Genomic DNA, 26,412 nt, shown 5'->3' with positions numbered 1-26,412 from the left:
CCCTGAGACAGCAAGAGCAACTTCTCTTCCTTCTTCTCCTCAGCCTACTCAACATGAAGATAGTGAGGATGAAGACCTTTATGATGATTCATTTCCACTTAGTGATAGTAAATAATCATCATTCCATACAGTTAATAAACTTATCTATTGTGTAGGTGTGTGAGTGTCTTCATGTGAAAATCTAATCACTGCACGGCAAGAACTGTATGAGATGTATTTGTGTCGTCATCATCATGACCTAAGTATTCATCATGTGGAATATTGTGTGCAGGACTTGTATTGAATCAGTCTCCCAAGGCAATAGAAACAAAAGCAAAAATAAGCAAATGGGACCTCATCAAACTTACAAGCTTTTATACAGCAAAGGAAACCATAAACAAAACAAAAAGACAACCTACAGAATGGGAGAAAATATTTGCAAATGATGCGACCTACAAGGGCTTAATTTCCAAAATATTCAAACAGCCCATACAACTCAACAACAAAAAAACAGACAACCCAGTAGAAAAATGGGCAGAAGACCTAAATAGACATTTCTCCAAAGAAGACATCCAGATGGCCAACAGGCACATCAAAAGATGCTCAACATTGCTAATTATTAGAGAAATGCAAATCAGAAGTACAATGAGGTACCACCTCACACTGGTCAGAATGGCCATCATTAAAAAATCTACAAATAACAAATGCTGTAGAGGGTGTGGAGAAAAGGGAACCTTCCTACACTGTTGGTGGGAGTGTAAGTTGGTGCAGCCACTATGGAAAACAGTATGGAGGTTCCTCAGAAAACTAAAAGTAGAGTTGCCATTTGATCCAACAGTCCCACTCCAGGGCATATATCTGAACAAAACTATAATTCAAAAAGATACATGCACCCCTGTGTTCATAGCAGCACTATTCACAATAGCCAAGGAAACAACCTAAATGTCCATCGACAGATGAATGGATAAAGAAGATGTGGTACATATATACAATGGACTACTACACAGCAATAAAAAAGAATGAAATAATGCCATTTGCAGCAACATGGATGGACTTAGAGATTACCATACTAAGTGAGGGAAGTCAGAAAGAGAAAGACAAATACCATATGATATCACTTATATGTGGAATCTAAAGTATGACACAAATGAACCTATCTACAAAACAGTAACAGACTCACAGACATAGAGATCAGACTTGTGGTTGCCAAGGGGATGGGATTGGGGGAAGGATGGATTGGGAGTTTGGGATTAGCAGATGCAAACTATTACATGTAGAGTGGATAAACAACAAGGTCCCACTGTATAGCACTAGGAACTATATTCAATATCTGTTATAAACCATAATGGAAAAGAATATAAAAAAGAATGTATATAGGGCTTCCCTGGTGGCGCAGTGGTTGAGAATCTGCCTGCCAGTGCAGGGGACACGGGTTCGAGCCCTGGTCTGGGAAGATCCCACATGCCGCAGAGCAACTGGGCCCGTGAGCCACAACTACTGAGCCTGCACGTCTGGAGCCTGTGCTCCGCAACAAGAGAGGCCACGATAGTGAGAGGCCCGCACACCGCGATGAAGAGTGGCCCCCGCTTGCCGCAACTAGAAGAAGCCCTCACACAGAAACGAAGACCCAACACAGCCAAAAAAATAAATAAATAATAATTAAAGGTGCTAATAATTTTTTTAAAAAAAAGAATGTATATATATGTATAACTGAATCACTTTCCTGTACAGTAGAAACTAACACAACATTGTAAATCAACTATACGTCAATTCAAAAAAAAATAAAAAGACTTGTATTGAAGGAAGACCCTGAGCTCACCTCCTCTCGTGGGCACACCAGAATTACAACTATTTACAGAACAACTGTTGATGAGAAAGACTGGAATCTACCAGAAGGAATCAGTGAGATGGGTAAGAGGGGTGGAGTTGCTTTATAATCATTATACATACCCCAAGGCTGGGCAACCCACAAATGAGAATAATTACGATTATAGGGGTTCTCCCCATGGAGCAAGGACAACCAATGGAACACTGAAGAAACCAAAGAAGAAATCAAAAGATACCTGGAGACAAGTGAAAACAAAAATATAACAATCCAAAATCTATGGGTTGTAGCAAAAGCAGTTCTAAGAGAGAAGTTTATAGTGATGCTAACCAACCTCAGGAAACAAGAAAAATCTCAAATAAATAACCTAACCTTACACCTAAAGGAACTCAAAAAGAACAAACAAAATCCAAAGTTATTAGAAGGAAAGAAATCATAAAGACCAAAGCAGAAATAGATGGAATAGAGACTTAAAAAAGAAAATATTAATGAAACTAAGAGCTGGTTCTTTGAAAAGATAAACAAAATTGATAAACCTTTAGTCAGACTCCCCCAGAAAAAAAGAGGGCCAGAAAGAAGGAGAAGTCAGAACTGACACTGGAGGATCATAAAAGAATACTACAAACAACTATATGCCAAAAAAATGGACAACCTAGAAAAAAATGGACAAATTCCTAGAACTGTACAATCTCCCAAGACCAAACCAGGAAGAAATAGGAAATATGAACAGACCAGTTACCAGTGATGAAATTGAGTCAGTAATTTAAAGCAAAACAAAACAAAAAAACCCCCAACCTCCCAACAAACAAAAGCTCAGGACTGGATGACTTTATATGTGAATTCTGCCAAACATTTAGAGAAGAGTTAACACCTATCCTTCTCAAACTATTCCAAAAAATTGCAGAGAAAAGAAGACTTCCAGACTCATTCTACAAGGCCACCATCACCCAGATACCAAAACCAGACAAAGATACCACAAAAATAGAAAATTACAGGCCAATATCACTAATGAACATAGATGTAAAAATCCTCAACAAAATATTAACAATCAAATCTAACAATACATTAAAAGGATAATACATCATAATCAAGTGGGATTTATCCCAGTTGATGCAAGGACGGTTCAATAACCACAAATTAATCAATGTGATACACCACATTAATAAATTAAAGAATAAAAAATCATACAGTCATCTACATAGATGCAGAAAAAGCTTTTGACAAAATTCAACATTCATTTATGATAAAAACTCTTCACAAAGTGGGTATAGAAGGAACATACCTCAACATAATAAAGACCATATATGATAAGCTCACAACTAACATCATATTCAACAATGGAAAGCTGAAAGCATTTTCTCTAAGATCAGGGACAAGACAAAGATGCCCACTCTCGCCACTTTTATTCAACATAATATTGGAAGTCCTGGCCACAGCAATCAGACAAGAAAAAGAAATAATATAACCCAAATTGGAAAGGAAGAAGTGAAACTGTTGCTGTGTCACTGTCTACAGATGACATGATACAATACATAGAAAATCCTGAAGACACCACCAAAAAACTACTAGAGCTCATCAATGAATTCAGTAAAGTTATAAGATACAAAATTAACATACAGAAATCTATTGCATTTCTATACATTGACACTGAACTATCAGAAAGAGAAATTAATGAAACAATCCCATTTACAATTGTATCAAAAAGAATAAAATACCTAGGAATAAATCTAACCTAGGAGGTAAAAGATATGTACTCCAAAAACTATAAGACGCTGATGAAAGAAATCGAAGATGAGACAAACAGATGGAAAGATATACCATGTTATTGGATTGGAAGAATTAATATTGTTAAAATGACCATACTACCCAAGATAATCTACAGATTCAATCCATCCCTATCAAAATACCAATGGCATTTTTCACAGAACTAGAACAAATCATTTTAAAATTTGTATGGAAACACAAAAGACCCTGAATAGCCAAAACAATCTTGAGAAAGAAGAACAGAACAGAGGTATCACACTCCTGATTTCAGAGTATACTGCAAAGCTACAGTAATCACAGCAGTATGATACTGGCAAAAAAACAGACACATAGATTAATGGAACAGACTAGAGAGCCCAGAAATAAACTGACACACTTATGGTCGATTAATCTACAACAAAGGAGGCAAGAATATACAGTGGAGAAAAGACTGTTTCTTCAATAAGTGAGTTTCTTCAATAAGTGGTGCTGGGAAAACTGGACAGCTACATGTAAAAGAATGAAATTAGAACATTTTCTCACACCACATACAGAAATAAACTCAAAATGGTTTAAAGACTTAAATGTAAGACCGGAAACCAAAAAACTCCTAGAAGAAAACATAGGCAGGGACTTCCCTGGTGGTCTAGTGGTTAGGACTCCCTGCTTCCAGTGCAGGTGGTGCAGGTTTGATCTCGGGTCACAGAACTAGGATCCCACATGCCACGCAGCGAAAAAAAAAAGTCGAGACCCCGGGCTTCCCTGGTGGTGCAGTGGGTAAGAATCTGCCTGCCAATGCAGGGGACACGGGTTCGAGCCCTGGTCTGGGAAGATCCCACATGCTGCGGAGCAACTAAACCCGTGAGCCACAACTACTGAGCCTGCGCGTCTGGAGCCTGTGCTCCGCAATGGGAGAGGCCGCAACAGTGAGAGGCCCGCGCACCACGATGAAGAGTGGCCCCCACTCACCGCAACTGGAGAAAGCCCTCGCACAGAAACGAAGACCCAACACAGCCAAAAATAAATAAATTTATAAAAAAAAAAGTCGAGATCCCTTGACTTCTGTAACTATCCAAAAATAAATAAATAAATAAATTTAAAAATGAAGTTTTAAATAAATTAAACTACTTTTTTAAAAAATAGATTCCTCATGCGCTATTTCTTTGTTTTTTTTTTTAATTTTTATTTATTTATTTACTTATGGCTGTGTTGGGTCTTCGTTTCTGTGCAAGGGCTTTCTCTAGTTGCGGCAAGCGGGGGCTACTCTTCATCGCGGTGCGCGGGCCTCTCATTATGGCGGCCTCTCTTGTTGCGGAGCACAGGCTCCAGACGCACAGGCTCAGTAATTGTGGCTCACAGGCCTAGTTGCTCCGCGACATGTGGGATCTTCCCAGAGCAGGGCTCGAACCCGTGTCCCCTGCATTGGCAGGCAGATTCTCAACCACTGCGCCACCAGGGAAGCCCCAAATTAAACTACTTTTAAAAAAAAGAAAACATAGGCAGGACACAATTTGTTATAAATCATAGCCATATTTCTTTGGATCTGTCTCCTAAGGCAAAGGAAGCAAGCAAAAATAAACAAATGAGACCTAATTAAACTTAAAAGCTTTTGCCCAACAAAGGAAACCATTGGCAAAATGAAAAGACAACCTACTGAATGGGAGAAAATATTTTCAAATGATATGACTGATAAGGGGTTAATATCCAAAATATATAAATAGTTCATACAACTCAATATTGAAAAAACTACCTGATTAAAAAAAATGGGTAGGGCTTCCCTGGTGGCGCAGTGGTTGAGAATCTGCCTGCCAATGCAGGGGACACGGGTTCGAGCCCTGGTCTGGGAAGATCCCACATGCCGTGGAGCAACTAGGCCCGTGAGCCACAATTACTGAGCCTGCGCGTCTGGAGCCTGTGCTCCACAACAAGAGAGGCCGCGATAATGAGAGGCCCACGCACCGCGATGAAGAGTGGCCTCCACTTGCCGCAACTAGAGAAAGCCCTCGCACAGAAACGAAGACCCAACACAGCCATAAATAAACCCAAAGTTTTTTTTTTAACATCTTTATTGGAGTATAATTGCTTTACAATGATGTGTTAGTTTCTGCTTTATAACAAAGTGAATCAGTTATACATATACATATACATATGTTCCCATATCTCTTCCCTCTTGCATCTCCCTCCCTCCCACCCTCCCTATCCCACCCCTCTAGGTGGTCACAAAGCACCGAGTTGATCTCCCTGTGCTGTGCGGCTGCTTCCCACTAGCTATCTATTTTACATTTGGTAGTGTATATATGTCCATGCCACTCTCTCACCCTGTCACATGTTACCCCTCCCCCTCCCCATATCCTCAAGTCCATTCTCTAGTAGGTCTGTGTCTTTATTCCCGTCTTGCCACTAGGTTCTTCATGACCTTTTTTTTTTTTCCTTAGATTCCATATATATGTGTTAGCATACTGTATTTGTTTTTCTCTTTCTGACTTACTTCACTCTGTATGACAGACTCTAACTCCATCCACCTCACTACAAATACCTCCATTTCATTTCTTTTTATGGCTGAGTAATATTCCATTGTATATATGTGCCACATCTTCTTTATCCATTCATCTGATGATGGACACTTAGGTTGCTTCCATGTCCTGGCTATTGTAAATAGAGCTGCAATGAACATTTTGGTACATGACTGTTCCTGAATTATGGTTTTCTCAGGGTATATGCCCAGTAGTGGGATTGCTGGGTCGTATGGTAGTTCTATTTTTAGTTTTTGAAGGAACCTCCATAGTGTTCTCCATAGTGGCTGTATCAATTTACATTCCCACCAACAGTGCAAGAGTGTTCCCTTTTCTCCACACCCTCTCCAGCATTTATTGTTTCTAGATTTTTTGATGATGGCCATTCTGACCGGTGTGAGATGATATCTCATTGTAGTTTTGATTTGCATTTCTCTAATGATTAATGATGTTGAGCATTCTTTCATGTGTCTGTTGGCAATCTGTATATCTTCTTTGGAGAAATGTCTATTTAGGTCTTCTGCCCATTTTTGTATTGGGTTGTTTGTTTTTTTGTTATTGAGCTGCATGAGCTGCTTGTAAATCTTGGAGATTAATCCTTTGTCAGTTGCTTCATTTGCAAATATTTTCTCCCATTCTGAGGGTTGTCTTTTGGTCTTGTTTATGGTTTCCTTTGCTGTGCAAAAGCTTTTAAGTTTCATTAGGTCCCATTTGTTTATTTGTGTTTTTATTTCCATTTCTCTAGGAGCTGGGTTAAAAAGGATCTTGCTGTGATTTATGTCATAGAGTGTTCTGCGTATGTTTTCCTCTAAGAGTTTGATAGTGTCTGGCCTTACACTTAGGTCTTTAATCCATTTTGAGTTTATTTTTGTGTATGGTATCAGGGAGTGTTCTAATTTCATACTTTTACATGTACCTGTCCAATTTTCCCAGCACCACTTATTGAAGAGGCTGTCTTTTCTCCACTGTATATGCTTGCCTCCTTTATCAAAGATAAGGTGACCATATGTGCATGGGTTTATCTCTGGGCTTTCTATCCTGTTCCATTGATCTATATTTCTGTTTTTGTGCCAGTACCCAAAGTTTAAAAAAAAAAAAAAAAAGGGCAGAAGACCTGAATAGATATTTTTCCAAAGAAGATATACAACATACAGATGGCCAACAGGCACATGAAAAGATACCCAACATCACTAATCATCAGAGAAATGCAAATCAAAACCACAATGAGATATCACCTCACACCTGTCAGAATGACTGTCATCAGAAAGACCACCATTAACAAATGTTGGTAAGGACGTGGAGAAAAGGGAGTGCTTGTACACTGCTGGCAGGAATGTAAGTTGGTGTATCCACTGTGGAAAGCAGTATGGAGGTGCCTCAAAAAAGTAAAAACAGAACTACCGTATGATCCATCAATTCCATTCCTGGGTGTATATCCAGAAAAGATGAAAACTCTAATTTGAAAAGATACATGCAACCCAATGTTCACAGCAGCATTATTTACAATAACCAGGATATGGAAGTAACCTATGTTGCTAATTAAACAGAAACAGACTCACAGATGTAGAGAACAAACTAGTGGTTACCAGTGAGGAGCGGGGTAGGGGAGGGGAAAGATAGGGGTAAGTGATTAAGAGGTACAAACTACTAAGTATAAAATAAATAAGCTACGTGGATGTATTGTACAGCACAGTGAATATAGCCAGTATTTTGTGATAAATTTAAATGAAGTATAAGCTATAAAATTTTGAATCACTATGTTGTATACCTGAAACTAATATAATATTGTAATTCAACTATACCTCAATTTTTTAAAAATGAAAGTGTTTTAATACTGTATTATGAATATGACAGTAAAACTGTATGCCATAAAATTTTTATAATGATTCATTCATTAATGTATATGCCAGGCTACCATGAAGCCATCATACTGATTACACTAGACTACTATAAAGCAATTTGTGTTGCTTTTTCTTCATTATCAATGCATGAATCATTGTACCTGTAAATAAAGATGAATTTCTTTTTCACATTATCTTTTCTTTTTTTGATGTCTAGTTTTAGTAATAGGCACAACATGTAAAGCATTTTGTAATATCATATAAGACAATATTGATGTAGGTACTGAGACATGATTCATCTTGTAAACAGATGATGTAAACTTATGGTATTGATAAAAATATACAATACTATAAATGTATTTTCTCTTCTTTATGATTTTCTTAATAACTTTCTTTTATCCCTAGCTTACTTTATTGTAAGAATACGGTGTATAGTACATATAACATACAAAATATGTGTTAATTGCCATTTATGTTATCTGTAAGGCTTGCAGTCAACAGTAGGCTATTAATAGTTAAGTTTTGGGTTATACTCTTGAGTTAAAAGTTATACACAGATTTTCAACTGCTCAGGGGATATCACCACTCCTAACCTCCATGTTGTTAAAGGGTCAACTGTATGTGCTGTCTTCAAGAGTTGTACTTGAAATATAAAAATCACAGACAGGTTAAAAGCAAAAGAATGAAAAAGATATGCCAACCAAATATTAACAATAGGAAGTTGAAGTGGCTATGTTAACATTAGACGAAATAGATTTCAAGACAAAGAGTATTACCAGAGAGAGGAGATACTTGATAATGATCGAAAGAGCACTTCATTAGAAGAACACAACAAATCCTAATATATATTTATTAGTAGGCCCCTAATAACAGAAGTTCAAAATACTTAAAGCAAAAAGTAAGACAACTAAAGGAAGAAATATACAGGTCGACAATTATAGTTGTAGATTTTAACAACTCTCTACCAGTAATTGAGAACAGGAAAAAAAAAAATCAGTACAACTGTAGAGAATTAGAATAGCACTACTGGGGTTCCCTGGTAGCTCAGTGGTTAAGAATCTGCCTGCCAATGCAGGGGACATGGGTTCGAGCCCTGGTCTGCGAAGATCCTACGTGCTGCAGAGCAACTAAGCCCGTGCCACAACTACTGAGCTTGCACTCTAGAACCCGCGAGCCACAACTACTGAAGCCCGCATGCCTAGACCCTGTGCTCTGCAACAAGAGAAGCCGCTGCAGTGAGAAGGCCGCGCACCGCAATGAAGAGTAGCCCCCGCTCACTGCAACTAGAGAAAGCCCGCATGCAGCAATGAAGACCCAATGCAGCCAAAAATAAAATAAATAAATTTTAAAAAAAAGAATAGCACTACCAATCATGATATCTAATTGATATTTTTTAGAACAGTGTACCCCAAAACTGCAGAATATATAATCTTTGCACATGCTAAGGCTTTGTTTGTCAAGATGAATCATATGCTGGCCTATTAACACATGTCAATAAATTTTGAAAGGTTGAAATCATATACAGTGTACAGAATTTCTCTTAGCACAACAGGATTGAATCAGAAATTGAAACAGTAAGATCTCTGAAAACATCCAAGTATTTGGGAATGAAACATCATACTTTAAATAATTCATAAGTAAAAGGAGAAAATCTCAAGGGAAAATCGCAAATATTTTAAATTGAAAGATAATAAATATACCAAATATAAATATTTGTGGGGTGCAGCTAAAGAAGTTTATAGAGGAAACTTTTACATTTTTAAATACTTACATCAGAAGAAGATGCTTATATACATTTTAAAAAGGTTTAAATTTCTATTTTTACCTTAAGAAGCTAAAGAACAAGCCCACAGCTAACATCATACTCAACAGGGAAAGAGTGAAAGCTCCTTCTCTAAAGATCAAGAACAAGACAAGTGTGACAATATAGTGCTGGAAGTCCAAACCAGAGCAGTCAGGCAAGGAAAAAGAAGGTGTCAAATCCAAAAGGAAGAAGTAAAATAATCTCTGTTTTCAGATGACATGAACTTATATAGAGAAGACCCTAAAGACTCTACAAAAAACTATAAGAACTGGTAAATGAATTCAGTAAAGCCAGGATACAAAACCAACATACAATAATCGGTTGTGTTTCTATACACTAAAGACGAAATATCTGAAAAAGAAAATAAGGAAACAGTCTCATTCATTATGGCTCCAAAAGCAATGGAACACTTAGGAATAATTTTAACCATGGAGGTAAAACATCTGTACACTGAAAATTACAAGACATTGATGAAAGAAATTGAAGAAGGCAAAAATAAAAGGAAAGATATCCCATGTTCATGGATTGGAAAACTTAATATTGTTTTAAACAGTTCATACTTCCTAAAGCCATCTATAGATTCAGTGAAATCCCTATGAAAATTCCAGCGGCATTTTTTACAGATATAGAACAATCAGTCCTAAAATTTATGTGGTACCACAAAAGACCTGACTAACCCAAGGCAATCTTGAGAAAGAGGAACAAAGTTGGAACACTCAAATGTCATGATTTCAAGCTATATCACAAAGCTATAGTAATCAAAATAGTATAGGACTGGCATAAAATAGACACATAAACCAATGGAACAGAACTGAACCCCCCCCAAAAAAACCCATAAATATATGGTCAACTGATATTTGACAAGGCAACCAAGAATACTCCATGGGGAAAAGACAGTCTCTTCGATAAATGGTCTTGGGAAAACTAGATATTCACATGCAGAAGAATAAAACTGGCCTCCTATCTTACACCTCTCACAAAAATTAACTCAAAGTGGATTAAAGTCTTAAATGTAAGACCTGAAACTATTAAATTACTAGAAGAAAACACAGAGGAAAAGCTCCTTGACATTGGTCTTAACAATGATTTTTTTTTGTTTTTTGGAGATGACACCAAAAACAAAGGAATAGAAGCAACAATCAGCAAGTAGGACTACATCAAACTATAAAAAGCTTCTACACAGCCAAAGAAACAATCAACAAAATAAAAAGGCAGCCTACAGAATGGGAGAAAAGATTTGCAAATCATATATCTGATAAGAAGTTAATATTCAAAATATGTAAGGAACTCATACAACTCAACAACAAAAAGACGAACTGATTAGAAAATGGGCAGAGGAGCTGAATAGACATTTTTCCAAACATGACACATAGATTGCGAACATGTACATGAAAAGATGCTCAACATCACTAATCATCAGGGGAATGCCACAGTGAGATGGCACCTCACACCTGTTAGAATGGCTATTATCAAAAAGGCAAGCAATAACAAGTGTTGGGAAGCATGTGGAGAAAAGAGAACCCTTGTGGATTGGTAGTGGAAATGTAAATCAGTGCAGCCACTATGTAAAACAGTAAGGAAGTTCCTCAAAATATTAAACATAGAAGTACCACATGATCCAGCAATTCCACTTCTGGGTGTTTATCCAAAGGAAACAAACTCACTATCTCCATAAGATACATGCACCCCCATGTTCGTTGCAGCATTATTTACAATAACTAAGACATGGAAACAGCCTAAGTGTCCACTGACAGATGAATGGAGAAAGAAAATATGGTGTATACAGTTGACCCTTGAACAATGCGGGGAGTAGGTGTGCTGATCTCCCGTGCAGTCTACATTTCACAAACACTCAGCCCTCCGTATCTGCAGTTACATATCTTCAGGTTCAACCAACCATGGATCATGCAGTACAGCAGTATTTACAACTGAAAAAAATTTGTGTATAAGTGGACCCCTGAAGTTCAAACTTGTGCTGTTTAAGGGTCAACTGTATATACAATGGAATATTATTTGGCCATAAAAAAGGAGAAAATCCTACCATTTGCAACAACATGGATGAATCTTGAGGGCATTGATAAGTGAAATGTCAGAAAAAAAGCAAGTACCCTATGATTCCACTTATATGAGCTGCTTACAATAGTCAACAATTGTAGAGACAGAAAGTAGAATGGTGGTTGCCAGGGGCTGTGGGGGAGGGATGAATGGGGAGTTACTGTAATGGGTGTAGAGTTTCAGTTTTACAAGATGAAAAGGGTTATAGATATGAGTGATGATTGAACAACATTATTAATATTTAATACCACTGAACTCTACACTTAAGAATGGTTAAGATGATAACTTTTTAGTGTATTTTACTACAACAAAATAATTGAAAAAATAATAAATGTCAAGAGAATGAGAAGAGAAGCCATAGACTGGGGCAAAATATATGCAAAGGACATATCTGATAAAGGACTGTTATACAGAATATGCAAAGGACTCTTAAAACTTAATAATAGGATTTTAAAAAAAACCTTAATAATAGGAAAGCTAACAACCTGATTAAAAAATGGAGAAAAGATCTGACCAGGTACCTCACCAAAGAAGATATACTCTCATACTGTTAGTGGGAATATAAATTGGTGCAGCCACTATGGCAAAAAGTACAGAGATTCCTGAAAAAATTAAGAATAGAACTATAACACACACACAAAAAAGAACTATCATATGATCCAGCTATTTAACTTTTGAGTATTTATTCAAAGAATACAAAAACATTAAATCAAAAAGTTACATACACCCCTATGTTCATCACAGCATTATTTATAATAGCCAAGATATGGAAACAACCTAAGTGCCCATTGTTGGATAAATGGATAAAGATGTGGTGTGTGTGTGTATATAATATACAGTGGAATACTACTCAGCCATGAAAAAATGAAATCTTGCCATTTGTGAGAATATGGATGGATCTTGAGGGTATTATGCAAAGTGAAATAAGTCAGACAGAGAAAGACAAATACCATATGATTTCACTCGTATGTAGAATATTAATAAACAAAATGAAAACAAACATAAATACAGAGAACAGAGTAGTATGGTTACCAGAGGGGAAGGAGTTGGGAGAAGGGCAAAATGAGTAAAGGGCGTCTGTTGTATGGTGACGGATGGAAACTAAACTTTTGGTGGTGAGCATGCTGTAATATATATAGAAGTCAAAATATAATGTTGTACACCTGAAACTTATGTGATCTTGTAAATTAATGTCACCTCAATTTTTTAAAAAAGAAAAGATATACAAATGGCAAATAGGCACATGAAAAGATATGCCACATCATATGTCATCAGAGAAATGCAAATTAAAACAATGAAATACCATTATACACCTATTAGAATAGCCAAAATCAAGAACTTGACAACACCAAACGAGAATGTGGAGCACAGGAACTTATTTATTACTGGTGGGAATGCAAGATGGTACGGCCACTTTGGAAAACAGTTTGGCAATTTTTTACAAAATTAAACATATTCTTACCACACAGTCCAGCAGTCACACTCCTTGGTGTTTACCCAAATGAGTTCAAAACTTATTTCTACACAGAAACCTGCACATGGATGTTTATAGCAGCTTTATTCATAGTTGCCAAAAGTTGGAAGGAACCACTATGTCCTTCATTAGATGAATAAACTAATACATCCAGACATGGAATATTATTTGAAGCTAAAATGAAATGAGAGGGAATTCCCTGGTGGTCCAGTAGTTAGTACAATGCGCTTCCACTGCCGGGGGCCTGGGTTCGAACCCTGGTTGTGGAACTAAGATCCCACAAGCTGTGTGGCATGGCCTAAAAATAATAATAACAAAATTCCATGAAAAGAGATGGAGGAACCTGAAGTGCATATTACTAGGTGAATGAATCCAATCTGAAAAGGTTACATACTGAATGATTCCAACTGTATGATATTTTAGAAAAGGTAAAACTATGGAGACAGTTGAAAGATGAGTTATTACCAGGGGCTAGTGGGAAGAGGGATTAATAAGTGGAGCACAGAGGTTTTTTAGGGCAGTGAGACTGCTCTGAATGATACTGTAATGATGGGCAGGTATATGCCCTTATACGTTTGTCAAAACTTATATAATGTGCAACACCAAGAGTGAACCCTAATGTAAACTATAAACTTTGGGTGATAATAATGTTTCAGTGTAGGTTCATCAGCTAACAAAATGTACCACTCTGGTGTGGGATGTTGATAGTGGGAGAGCCTGTTGGGTGTGTCAGGGAGGAGCTATATGGGTTGATAGTAGGGGAAGCTCTTAGGGAGAGTAAAGGTAGGGCATGTATGGGAACTCTGTACTTTCCTCTAAATTTTGCTGTGTGTTTAAAACTGCTCCTAAAAAGAAAGTCTGTTTTTAAAAATCAACTAATGTAATTCCCCATATTTAGTAGCATAAAGTGGAAAAACCACATGGTCCTATCAATAGATAACAAAAAATCATTTGACAGTATTAATGCCCACTCATGATAAAACTCTCAACAAACTAGAAATAAAAGGGAACTTCCTCAACCTGACAAAGTTAATATATGAAAAAAATCTATGTGCAACTACATACTTAATGGTGAAATTTTGAATGCTTTGCCACTAAGATGGGGAACAATGCAAGGATACAGTTACAATCTGTATGCAGTATTCTGCTAGATACAGTGAAATAATCCAAGAAAAAAAATAGAAATCATAAAGTTTGGAAGAAGTAAAACTGTCTCTTTTCACAGATGACATGATTACCCATATGAAAATCCTAAGGAATCCACAAATCAAGGACTAGAATTAATAAGATGAATTTTTTTGCAAGGTCTTTGGATATAAAATCAATATGAAAATTAGTTGTATTTCTGTATAATAAGGCAACAACTGGACAATGACATTTTAAAAAAATGACACTATTGACAATAGCATAGAAAACCTAAATAATTAGAGAGAGAAAACATGTCATGGATTGGAAAACTCAGTATTGTTAAAAATGTCAGTTCTGCCAAGACTGATCTTAGAGGTCAACAGTCTAAATCACAGCAGGCCTTTTCTTTTTCTTTTTCTTTTCTTTTCTTTTTTTTTTTTTTTTTTTTTTTGAAATTGTTGTGCTTATTCTAATGTCTGTGAAAATGGGAAGGATAGTTTAATCCAGAAATAGATCCACACATATGTCCAGTTGACTTTCTGAGGGTACCAAAGCATTTCAATGGAAAGGAAGGGCATTTCAATAAATAATGATTGATCAGCTAGGTATATATATGGAAATAAAATGAACCTTGACCTTTCCTCATGCTATACAAAAAACTTAATCTAAGATGGACCAAAGGGCTAAACATAAAAGCCAAAACTATAAAGCTTCTGTAAGTAAACACAGGGAAATATCTTGTGATCTGTAAGTAGGCAGAGATTTCTTGGATCTGGCAAAAAAGTAATTATCAAAAAAGAAAAATAAAGGTGATTTTTAGGTTTAACTTAGATTTAAAACTTCTGCCCACTAAAAGCCAACATTAAGAAAATAAATAGGCAAGCCCTATACTGGGAAAAAAATATTTCCAAATCATATATCTGAAAAGGGACTATATCTAGAAAACATAAAGAACTCTATTATTTAGTAATAAAAACATAAGTAATACAATTCAAAAAATAGACAAAACACTTGAGTAGAGACTTCCCAGAGGAAGATGTATGAATGGCCAATAAGCACGTGAAAAAACACTCAACATCAGTAGTCATCAAGGAAGTGCAAATTAAAATCATAATGAAATACCACTACACACACCAGAATGGCTAAAATTGAAACTACTGATAACATTAAATGTTGGCAAGGATGTGGAGCTACTATAATTCATATACATTGTTGATAGGATGGTATACCACTTTGGAGTAAAGCATGACAATTTTTAATAAAATTAAACTTATGTCTGTCCTGTGATCCAGCAGTTCTGCTCCAAGGTATTTAAGTAAGAGAAACGAAAATTGCTGTTCACAGAAGGATATGTACAAGAATGTTTATGGCATCTTTGTTTTAACCTTATAGTCAAAATCTGGAATCAACCCAACAACAGGCGAATGGATAAACATAACATGATATTTTCTTACAGTGGAATACAAATTGACAATAAAAAGGAGCTAACTACTGACATATAGATTAACTTCAGACGGTATGACGAGCAAAAGAAGCTGAAAACTAGGGCTTCCCTGGTGGCGCAGTGGTTGAGAATCTGCCTGCCAATGCAGGGGACACGGGTTCGAGCCCTGGTCTGGGAAGATCCCACATGCCGCGGAGCAACTGGGGCCGTGAGCCACAACTACTGAGCCTGCGCGTCTGGAGCCTGTGCTCCGCAACAAGAGAGGCCGCGATGGTGAGAGGCCTGCGCACCGCGATGAAGAGTGGCCCCCGCTTGCCACAACTAGAGAAAGCTCTCACACAGAAACGAAGACCCAACACAGCCATAAAATTTAAAAAATAAAATAAAAAAATCAATAGGGGGAGAGGAATTCAGGTGAAAGGGAAAAAAAAAAAACTTTAAAAAAAAAAAAAAAAAGAAGCTGAAAACTAAAGAATGCATATTGTATGGTTCCATTTATATGAAGTTGTAGAATAGGCAAAATTAATTTATGGTAGAAAAATATCATCAGAAAAGAGGTTGCTCCTGAAGAAAGGATTGCCTAGGAAGGGGGAACTTTCTGGGATAATAAGAATATTCCGTGACTTTAAAGATGGATGATTTCATTTGTCAAAACTTATAGAATTATACACTTGCATTTTCATTTTACTGTATGTAAATTTTACCTAGAAAAGTATATAAACAAACAAAATTCCACATTCCTTGCTGGGAAGAAATTTTTTAGTAAAGAAGGGGTAGTAGACTTTTCCTCAATAACAACAACAAAGAAATTTTTAAAGTAACTATATTAAAGATTTTGCAGTAGGCGCAAAGAAGACAGGTAAAAAGTGACACCAAGTGATTCTTAGTTACAGAGTTAAGAACACAAGAATTTTGACAAACACCAAAATGATGGAAAATATGAATAGTGGAAAAGTCTTGGGGAAACGTCTGGACATGATACTTTAACCACATTGTACAGGAAGTCGTTCATCAGGTGTCCGTTGCTCTGAATAGTTCTAGAACTCTGTGTAGTCAGAGAAGTCAGGGTATAAAAAGAGATTTTAAAATCATTGGTTTGTTAAGAAATTGTAAAATTCAGAACTGTCCTAAAAGTAATGTAGTATGTAGTTTATCTAAATCAAAGGATTATGGGAAAGGAAGTCATCAAGGATGATGTGGAAGATGTGATTTGGAAGATATGATTTATAGAAGTAAATGTAGAGTTAAGATTTGACAGCTGCTGGTTAACCCAAATTCTGAATCCTGGCCCAAAACTGAGGCTCTGACCAATAATATTTAAAGTTGTCCCTTGATGTTTGTTTATAATGAAATTACTTTCTAAACTTGGATTTTTGGATGCCATTAGGTATGTTCACCAGATTCCCAGCAAACCTTCTGTTGTGCTTGAAAAATTGTTTCTTTTTTTTGCATTGCGTATTTGACCTTATAAACGGTCAAAGAAGTAGAGTGACCATATAATTTATCACCCAAATAAGCATCTTCTGAAAGTAGAAGAGGAGGTGCTGTTAATAACTGAAGTAGGATAACAGGTGTAAATGGACATTGTCCTGAGATAATTGGCTAATAGGATTTATGGATTAATAGGATTTACCCTACCGAAAGGATGTTTTTGAAATTTGTTTATTATAAAATATTCTCAAAGCCTTAGGTTAATGCTGATAACCACAACAGCATTTTTTTCTTACTTTCCTGAACTTGGCATTCTGACCGAGAATCTGCTTTTCATCCCTTAGTGACCATGTATACTAACTTAGGTTGCTGCTTTTGTTTTTGTTTTTTTAGCTTTGCATTGTCAACACCAGTAATCTGGAAATGGCTGTTAAGAAGAGGGCTGCCTTAGAGACAAAAGTTTAAGTATTTTTAGAAGTCTTTGAGCCAGTTAAGTAAAACTGGATAGAATTTAGCCATCACTTGAACAGATAGATACTCCTGTAATAATAGGGGAGCCTGACTTCAAGTATAGATCTGTGGTAGAGGGTCATAAATGACATCCATATAAAAATATGGAAATATCTTCTTTTCTTGATTTATAAAGGCAATGCATTCTCAAAAAAAAAAGAAGAAAAGAACACAGAAGTGTAGAAAGTGAGTTTCCCCTAAAGTTTTATGAATCTCCCTCTAAAGTTTGATGTATGTAAGTATACAGTATATGCCAGAACATAAGATGGTCCTCCCTCCAAATTATATTTGAGTTCTTATACTTTTCATATTATAAGTATTCTCTCAGTTTATTTTGCATGACCAAGCCTGCTTGGTGAAGACTCACTGATTTCTGGTTTCATTTTGTTGCGGTTGGAGAAAGTACTTTGTATGATTTTACTTCTTTTAAAGTTGTTGAGACTTGTTTTATGAACTAGCATTTGGTCTGTCTTAGAGAATGCCCCATGTATGTTTCAAAAGATTGTATTTTGCTGTTGGGTTGAGCATTGTGTATATGTTAGTTAGGTCAAATCGGTTGATAGTGTTGTACATGTCTTCCATATTCTTATTGATTTTCTGTTTTATTGTTGTATCAATTACTGAAAGATGAATATTAAAATCTCTAACTAAAATTGTTGAACTCTACCATTTCATCAGATTTTGCTTCAGGTATTTTGGTGCTCTGTTAAGGTGCATATATATTTATATTTGTCATATTTTCCTGATACATTGACCCTGTTATCATTATGAAATGTCCCTCTTTGTTTCCAGTAGTATCCCTTATTTTAAATTTTCATTAATATAGCCATTCCAGTACTCTGTTGTTACTGTGGTAAATCTTTTTCCATCCTTTTACTTTCAACCTATTTGACTCTATGAATCTAAAGTGTGTCTCAGACACATGTAGAAATATATAAACAGCTTATAGATCAGTCTTGTTCTATTGAAGTCAGTCTGCAAACCTCTGCCTTTTTAAAAATTTAAGAAATTTTTATCTAATTGTATTTTTTTATTGAGGTATAATTGACATCTAACATCATATTAGTTTCAGGTGTACAACATAATGATTCAATATTTGTATATATTGTGAAATGATCACCACAGTAAGTCTAGTTAATATCCATTACCACACATAGTTACCAAAAAAGTTACAACTTTTAAGATCTACTTTTTTAGCAACTTTCAGATATATGATTCAATATTATTAACTATAGTCACCATGTTGTACATTACCTCCCCATGACTTCTTTTGTTTGTTTTTTGTACATTTACAATTTAAAAAAATTTTTTTAATTGAAATATAGTTGATTTACAATGTGTTAGTTTCAGGTGTACAGCACAGTGATTCAGTTATATGTGTATACGTGTGTGTGCATGCATGTGTATGTGTGTATATGTATATATATTCTTTTCCATTATAGGTTATTACAAGATATTGAGTGTAGTTCTCTGTGCTGTACAGTAGGTCCTTATTGGTTATGTATTTTATATAGACTGACTTATTTTATAACTGGAAGTTTGTACCTTTTGACCCCTTTCACCCTCTGCTTTTTGATCAGTGGTTAGTCTATTCACATTTTATGTAATAATTGATATGCTTGCATTTATGCCTGTCATTGTGCTATTTGTTTACAATATGTCTCATATCCTTTATTTTCCTTTACCTCCGTTCCTGCATTCTTTTGTGTTAAACAAATACTGTTTAGGATACAATTAGTATACAAATTTTACTTAGTATAGTTATATAGTTAGTATTTGTATATTAGTATACAAATGTAGTATACAATTTTAATTTCTCTATTATTTTTAGGTATTTTTTGAGGGTTTTGTGTGTGTGTGTGTTAGTTGCTCTGGGAAATACAATATGAAGTTTTAACATATCACAATCTAGTTAAGATTAATACTGAATTAATTCTGATAAAATATAGCAGATTTACTCCAATATAGCTCCATTTTCTCCTACTTCCTTTTTACTGTCATCAAACGTGTTACATTAATATCTGTGATAAACCTGAGAATGTAATATTATAATTATTGCTTTAAATAATCTTACTTTTTAAAAATGAAATGAAGAGAATAGAAAAAAAGTGTGTGTGTGTGTATTTTGTACACACCATTTTTTATATGCACCCACATATTTACCATTTCTGGTGTTTTTCTTTTCTTGCTGTGGATTTTAGTTACTGTCTGGTATTATTGCCTTTTATCACAAATAATGTGTTTTAGTATTTCTTCCTAACTTGTCTAGGAGCAACAGATTCTCTCTGTTTTTATCTGAGAATGTTTCCATTTCTCCTGCATTTGTGCAAAATAGTTTCACAAGATATAGAATTCTTGCTTGATGGTTTTTTCTTGTTAGCACACTGAATATGTCACTCTGTTGCCTTCTGACCTTCATTGTTTCTGTTGAGATGTACCTGTTAATTGTGTTGTTCTTCTCCTACATGTGATGAGTCATTTTTCTCTTGAAGCTTTTCTCTTGAATATTCTCTCTTTATCCTTGGATTTTGGAAATTTCACTATGATGTGTCTAGGTTTGATACTCTTTATATTTATCCTATTTGGGGTTTATTGAGTTTCATGGGTTAGTAGCTTAATTTTTTAAATCAAATATGGGAGATTTTTGGCCATAATTTCTTCCAATTTCCTTTTCTCCTTCTTTCTCTCCTTCCTTTGGGTCTCTCATTACAAATATGTTGGTGCACTTGACATCTTCCTACAGCTCTCTGAGGCTCCCTTCATTTTTCTTCAATCTTTTGTTCTCCGTGTTCTTTGGATTGGATAATTTCTGTTGATCTCTCTTTAATAGATCAGAATCCAGACTTGCTGCAATATATTATCTAAAATATTCCCTAATTCTTTTCTTCAAATCTTCTCTTTAACTCTAGAGTTTCTATTTGGTTCTTTTGTATAGTTTCTGTGAAATTCCCTGTTGAGTCATTGTCTTTAATTCTCTGAACATATTTATAAAATCTACTTTTGAAGACTTTGCTAATGTATCATCTTTGTCAGTTTCTACTTACTGTACTTTTATCCTGAGTAAGAATCAGCTTTTTTATTTCATTACATATCTAGTAATTTTTGGTTGAAAACTAGATATTTTAGATAATATATTGTAGCAGCTCTGTAATTTTTTTGAGAATTGTTTTTACTTTAGTAACTTGCCTATGCAACCACTGATGTCTCTGCTCAGTTTTTTTTTACTCTTTTATTTATTTTTAAGCTTGCTTCCTAGGGAATGTTCCTGTGTCTGCATAACTTAGTGGCCAACCAATGACTTAGGCAGAGATTGTACTCAAACATCTTAATCCAGAAAGGCCTCAGACTGATCTCTGTGTGGACTTGGGAAACACATACAAAGTTGCTGTCCGTTTTCAGGTCATCCTTAGCTTTTACTTTTTACCAGACTTTCTTAGGTCTTTCCCACCCAATCACATAGTTTTCCACTTAGGCAAGAATTTATGGAGAGTTTATTTCAGTCTTTTTATGGCTCTCTAGTTTCCAGGATCTCCCTGTTAAATTCCTAGCTATTCTGCCAGTCACCTCAGACAGGACTACCTCTTAGGCTTGCAAAGTTGTGGGGTTTTCTTATTCTTTCCTGATCGAGTTTGCCACTCTTAACTAGCACAGTCACAGGTTTTTACCCACTGGTCCACATCCTGTCTGCCCCTCTGGCAACAAACAACACTGTTTCCATGACCAACCATACATTAGAAAAACTCTTTTTACCAACCAAGTTGTTGGTGATGGTAGAGTGTGAATAGCCTCTTGCAAAAAGGCCACTGAGTTCACCTGTCCTTAACTGAAGCTCTAGCAATTTTTCCACAGTAATCGTTTCTTAATTGTTTTCTGCATTTGGCCCATTTCTAGTACCCTGAAATGGTTGTCTTTGACAATCGTGTACAGGTTTATACAAGTCTTTTGCAGAGAAGAATCACCAACCTCTTCACGCTGCCATAACTGGAGGTCCTTTTCTATATTTATGTTTGTTTATTCAACTTTATTACTCTTATCTTCTGTATACCTGTTTACTTTTCCTTTAATTGGTCTGTCAAAGACTGAGAATGATATTTTTTTTAACGTTTTATTTTATATTGGAGTATAGCTGATTAACGATGTTGTGACAGTTTCAGGTGCACAGCAAAGCAACTCAGCCATACATATACGTGTATCCATTCTCCCTCAGACTCCCCTCCCATCCAGGCTGCCACATAACATTGAGCAGAGTTCCCTGTGCTATACAGTGGGTCCTTGTTGGTTATCCATTTTAAATATAGCCGTGTGTACATGTCAATCCCAAACTCCCTAACTATCCCTTCCTGCCACCCTTCCCCCCTGGTAACCATAAGAGAATGATATTTTAGTCTTCTACAATTGAGTTTTTATCAGTTGATCCTTTTAAACAGTTTTGCATTGAATATTTGTATTTTATTTAAATGATATCATTGGGATTTTCCTGGCGGTCCTGTGGTTAAGACTCCGCATTTCCAATGCAGGAGGAGGCACAGGTTCGATCCCTGGTTGGGCAACTAAGATCCCACATGGCACACACCGTGGCCAAAAAAAATTAAAAAATAAAAAATAAGTACTATCTTTATACGTTTTTGTGTGTATAAAATGTGTCACTTTGCCTAGTTTAATGCCTTAAATGCTACTGTTCTTATATTTTTCACTCATGCTGGATGTTTGCTTGGATTTTCCTTATGTTACTTCAGACTGGATTTAAATAATAGTGACACATCTGTGTGAGGGATCCCCAAGACCACCCCCAGGTTTGGTTTGGTGATTCACTAGAAAGACTCAGAGTACTTGGCAAATAGTTGTACTCATGGCCATGGCTTACCACAGAAAAGGATATTAAGCAAAGGGAAAAGTACATGGAGCCAAAGTCCAGAGGAAAACAGGTGCAAGCTTCCAAGAGTCCCCTCCCTGTAGTGTCACACAAGACTTGCATAATTCCTTCAGCAGCAAGTTGTAGCAGCACTTGTGAAATGTTGTCTTCCGGGGAAACTCATTAGAAACTCAATGCCCAAGGTTTTTACAGGGGGCCGGTTACGTAGGCACCTTCTGCCCAACACATACAAGAATTGGAAAGCAGGTAACCACATTGTTTGCACAGTCTAGGAACAGTAAACCACCTTTCTTAGTATGGGAACAATGGGAACACTCCCAAAATTCAAGTACCCAGAAGTCAACATTATAGGCAACCCTTTCTAAGGTTAGCAGTCTGAAACCTAGTAAATCTTTTCTGCATAGCACCCTTGTCTTTTTTTTTCTTTTCTTTTCTTTTTTTTTCAGTTGAACTACTCCTAATGTTTCATTCATGAGTATAATGACCAAATTTGTTGACTTTTTTTTTTTTTTTTTTTTTGCAATTCAAGGTTTAAAGCAATGATATGATGTTAAAGTATTTTCCCCTTAGTTTGGTAGATATATGATTTCATTCATATATCAAATTAGGGATCACCATTTATAGTTTTGTTTTCTGTTTCAAAACATTTTTTTGTTGTTCCTTTAAGCCTAAAATAAAGTACATGCTTTTTTTGAAACTTTAATAGACAACAGTACTATACTTTCTCCACTTTGAATTACATGCTTGGAGCAGTTTTGTATGTGACAGTTTTTTGTATCTCCTAAATATCATAATGCCTTTTTGTTTCTTTTTTCAGCACGATTACGTGGTGTTCATGATGGTCTGTTCACTGGACAGATAGATGCTGTGGATACTCTTAATGCTACTTATAGAGTAACTTTTGATAGGGCAGGGCTTGGAACTCATACTATCCCTGACTATGAAGTTCTTGTAAGTATTGTTTCATAATACACGTGTTTTATGCCTATTAAATATGTTTTGTAGAGTTTTCTTAGGAGTTGTATTTATGATAGAATCAAGATTTCAAGTCACAGAGGAAGAGATCTTTAGGGGTTTCCAGCCCTGCTTACTAGACTCCTGGAGCAGAACTATACTAAATGTCTTCCACGTTTTCCAGAAGCTAGCATCCCTCTACCAAATTTAGTGTGACACAACTGATCACTCTTGACTAAATAATCTTGGGGAATAAGCTACACAACACTTTCATTTCAGCTGTTGGTATAGTCCTCTTGTAAAATGACTTTAAAAGTATGTTAACATCTTGCACTTCAAAATATATATTTTTATATGTTCCTATTTTATCCTCAGAATATGCAAGGTGGTTGTTAATTACCCCCACTTTTTGCATAATGAAATTGAGACATAAGTATGTTAGGTAATTTATTCAAGGCTTTCAAGCTGGATTCTTGCCCTATTGAGACTGGAATCCACATCTTTTGAACTTCTGATATAGTCCATTAAACTACTGGACCATTATTTCATGATTATTTTTGATTTAGCAATGTCATGGAAATTATATACCTTTCTAATAAGTTAAAATATAAAGGATAAATATAACTCTAATAGTTTTTTTTTAATGAGTAATGAACTTTTTATAACAAAACTATTTGCCTCTAAGCATTATGGAAATTAAATTGTTCACATTTAGCCTCCCCTTTTTCATTTCTTTGTTATAAACTTGATTTTTAAGGGTTGTGAACTTACAATTAAAAATCAAAATTACTTTATCTCCTTAGTGCAAAAATAGAAGAATCTTTTTTTTCTGATCTATACTTTTTAAAAAACTGTGACTCTCTGCTTATTGTAAGGGTTTCCTTATCAAACGTACTTTTAGAGAGGAGTAGGAGAGAAAGGAAATTTGGACTAAATATAGAGCAAGGTATACCAATCTTAATTTTTTTCATTAAAGGAGGAAATCTTTAAACCTCCCATTGCAAAAAAGAAAAATTACTTTTCTGTTTCATTAACGTAATTTCCTTTATGAGATCACCCAAACATTTCTCCCTGGCCAGATAAGAATTGCTTTTAATTACAGTGGGTAATATTCAGATAGTCTTTAACACAGAGACAACCAAGGGTGGCCATAGATCACTTTCCTTTCTTTCAATAGATCACTTTCTTCTGTTTTATGAATTCAACCTCTTAGTAACAGAGTAGTATCCATACTCTGACTTAAGTTCTAGCCCTTTGATCTTTGTAGGTTAATATATTTTATGATAAAATAGGACTGTTATAAAGCTAAAATGATTGGTAAAGTTCTTCAAGTTTTGGGGACTATTTTCTTTTCGCAAAGAGTAATGAGCCTCATGAGACGATGCCTATTGCTGCCTTTGGACAAAAACAGCGACCTTCTCGATTTTTTATGACTCCACCACGGTTACATTATACTCCTCCTCTCCAGTCACCAATTACAGTAAGTAATATTTTTTAGATGTCACCAGTAGTTTAAATGATTATTATGAATGTAAACTATGTTCTTATGAAATACACATCTATTACAGTAACTTCAGGAGGTGCCCACATTATTTTGAGTTGTCAGATATTAAATAAGAAGTTAATAAAGTAAATAAAATAGTTGCTTCAACTCTGGAAATATTTTCCTTTTTGTAGGATTTTTAATAGAATAGTAATTATAATAGAAGTTGCTCTTTATTTAAGAATAAGATACTTCCTTCCTACCATATAGCACAGAGAACTATATTCAATATCCTGTGATAAACCGTAATGGAAAAGAATATGAAAAAAAAAGTATATATATGCATAACTGAATCACTTTGCTGTACAGCAGAAATTAGCACAACATTGTAAATCAACTGTACTTCAATAAAATAAATTTTTTAAAAAATAAGATACTTCTGGGACTTCCCTGGTGGCACAGTGGTTAAGAATCCACCTGCCAATGCAGGGGACGCAGGTTCATTCCCTGGTCCAGGAAGATCCCACATTCCGCGGATCAGCTAAGCCCATGTGCCACAACTACTGAGCCTGCGCTCTAGAGCCGGTGAGCCACAATTACTGAGCGCGCGTGCTGCAACTACTGAAGCCCGCGCACCTAGGGCCTGTGCTCCGCAGCAAGAGAAGCCACCGCAATGAGAAGCCTGCACACTGCAACAAAGAGCAGCCCCCGCTCGCCGCAACTAGAGAAAGCCTGCACGCAGCAACGAAGACCCAACACAGACAATAAATAAAATAAATTAATTAATTAATTAATTTAAAAAATAGATACTTCCTTTTGAAAAGTCAATGGTTAAATGATTCCCTTTTATTCCCACAGGATAATGACCCCTTATTAGGACAGTCACCTTGGAGAAGTAAAATTTCTGGCTCTGACACAGAAACGTTAGGTGGTTTTCCAGTAGAGTTCCTTATCCAAGTGGTAAGAATTGCTCTGAATATTTTGGTTATTTATGAAAAAACTCAATGACTTTTGTGTTATTAAAGTTGAAAATTTTTCTAGGACCAAATATTTTTATACTTTTAAAAATCATTGTGTTGGTTTTAAGAACTCTGTTATTTTCCAACAAGCTTGAAAATAAGTTATAACAGCAAAAAAAGACTTAGAGATCTATTTTTGTTGGGCTTTTCTTGGGTTTGGTTCTTATTATTTTTCTGTGTTAAGGACTCTAACCTTCTAGTATATGCTGTGTGAAACTGAATGGTTAACTGTTCATAAATTTTATAAGTATAAAGGTTTTTATTTAGTAATCTCAGTGCATCCTGCCATTATCAGTCACCTCAACAATTGTGGTGTGTTGGCCAGCTCTCTGGTTA

At 35.7% G+C, this 26,412-nt stretch overlaps 1 protein-coding gene across 4 annotated transcripts in view; it reads left to right on the top strand.

Moving 5' to 3' along the window:
• LIN9 (lin-9 DREAM MuvB core complex component) overlaps nt 1-26,412 on the top strand; it is a 103,301-nt gene that overhangs the window by 38,871 nt on the left and 38,018 nt on the right. For all 4 annotated transcript variants that reach the window (XM_082426854.1, XM_082426856.1, XM_082426855.1 and 1 more), the window contains 3 exons: nt 23,438-23,571; nt 24,935-25,054; nt 25,916-26,017. In XM_082426854.1, the coding sequence (XP_082282980.1) occupies nt 23,438-23,571; nt 24,935-25,054; nt 25,916-26,017 (356 nt within the window). The remainder of the gene's footprint in view (nt 1-23,437; nt 23,572-24,934; nt 25,055-25,915; nt 26,018-26,412) is intronic.

Source organism: Balaenoptera physalus, assembly GCF_965194825.1.
Source record: "Balaenoptera physalus genome assembly, chromosome: 1".
NCBI lineage: Eukaryota > Metazoa > Chordata > Mammalia > Artiodactyla > Balaenopteridae > Balaenoptera > Balaenoptera physalus.
This window is presented reverse-complemented; position numbering and strand designations above follow the sequence as displayed.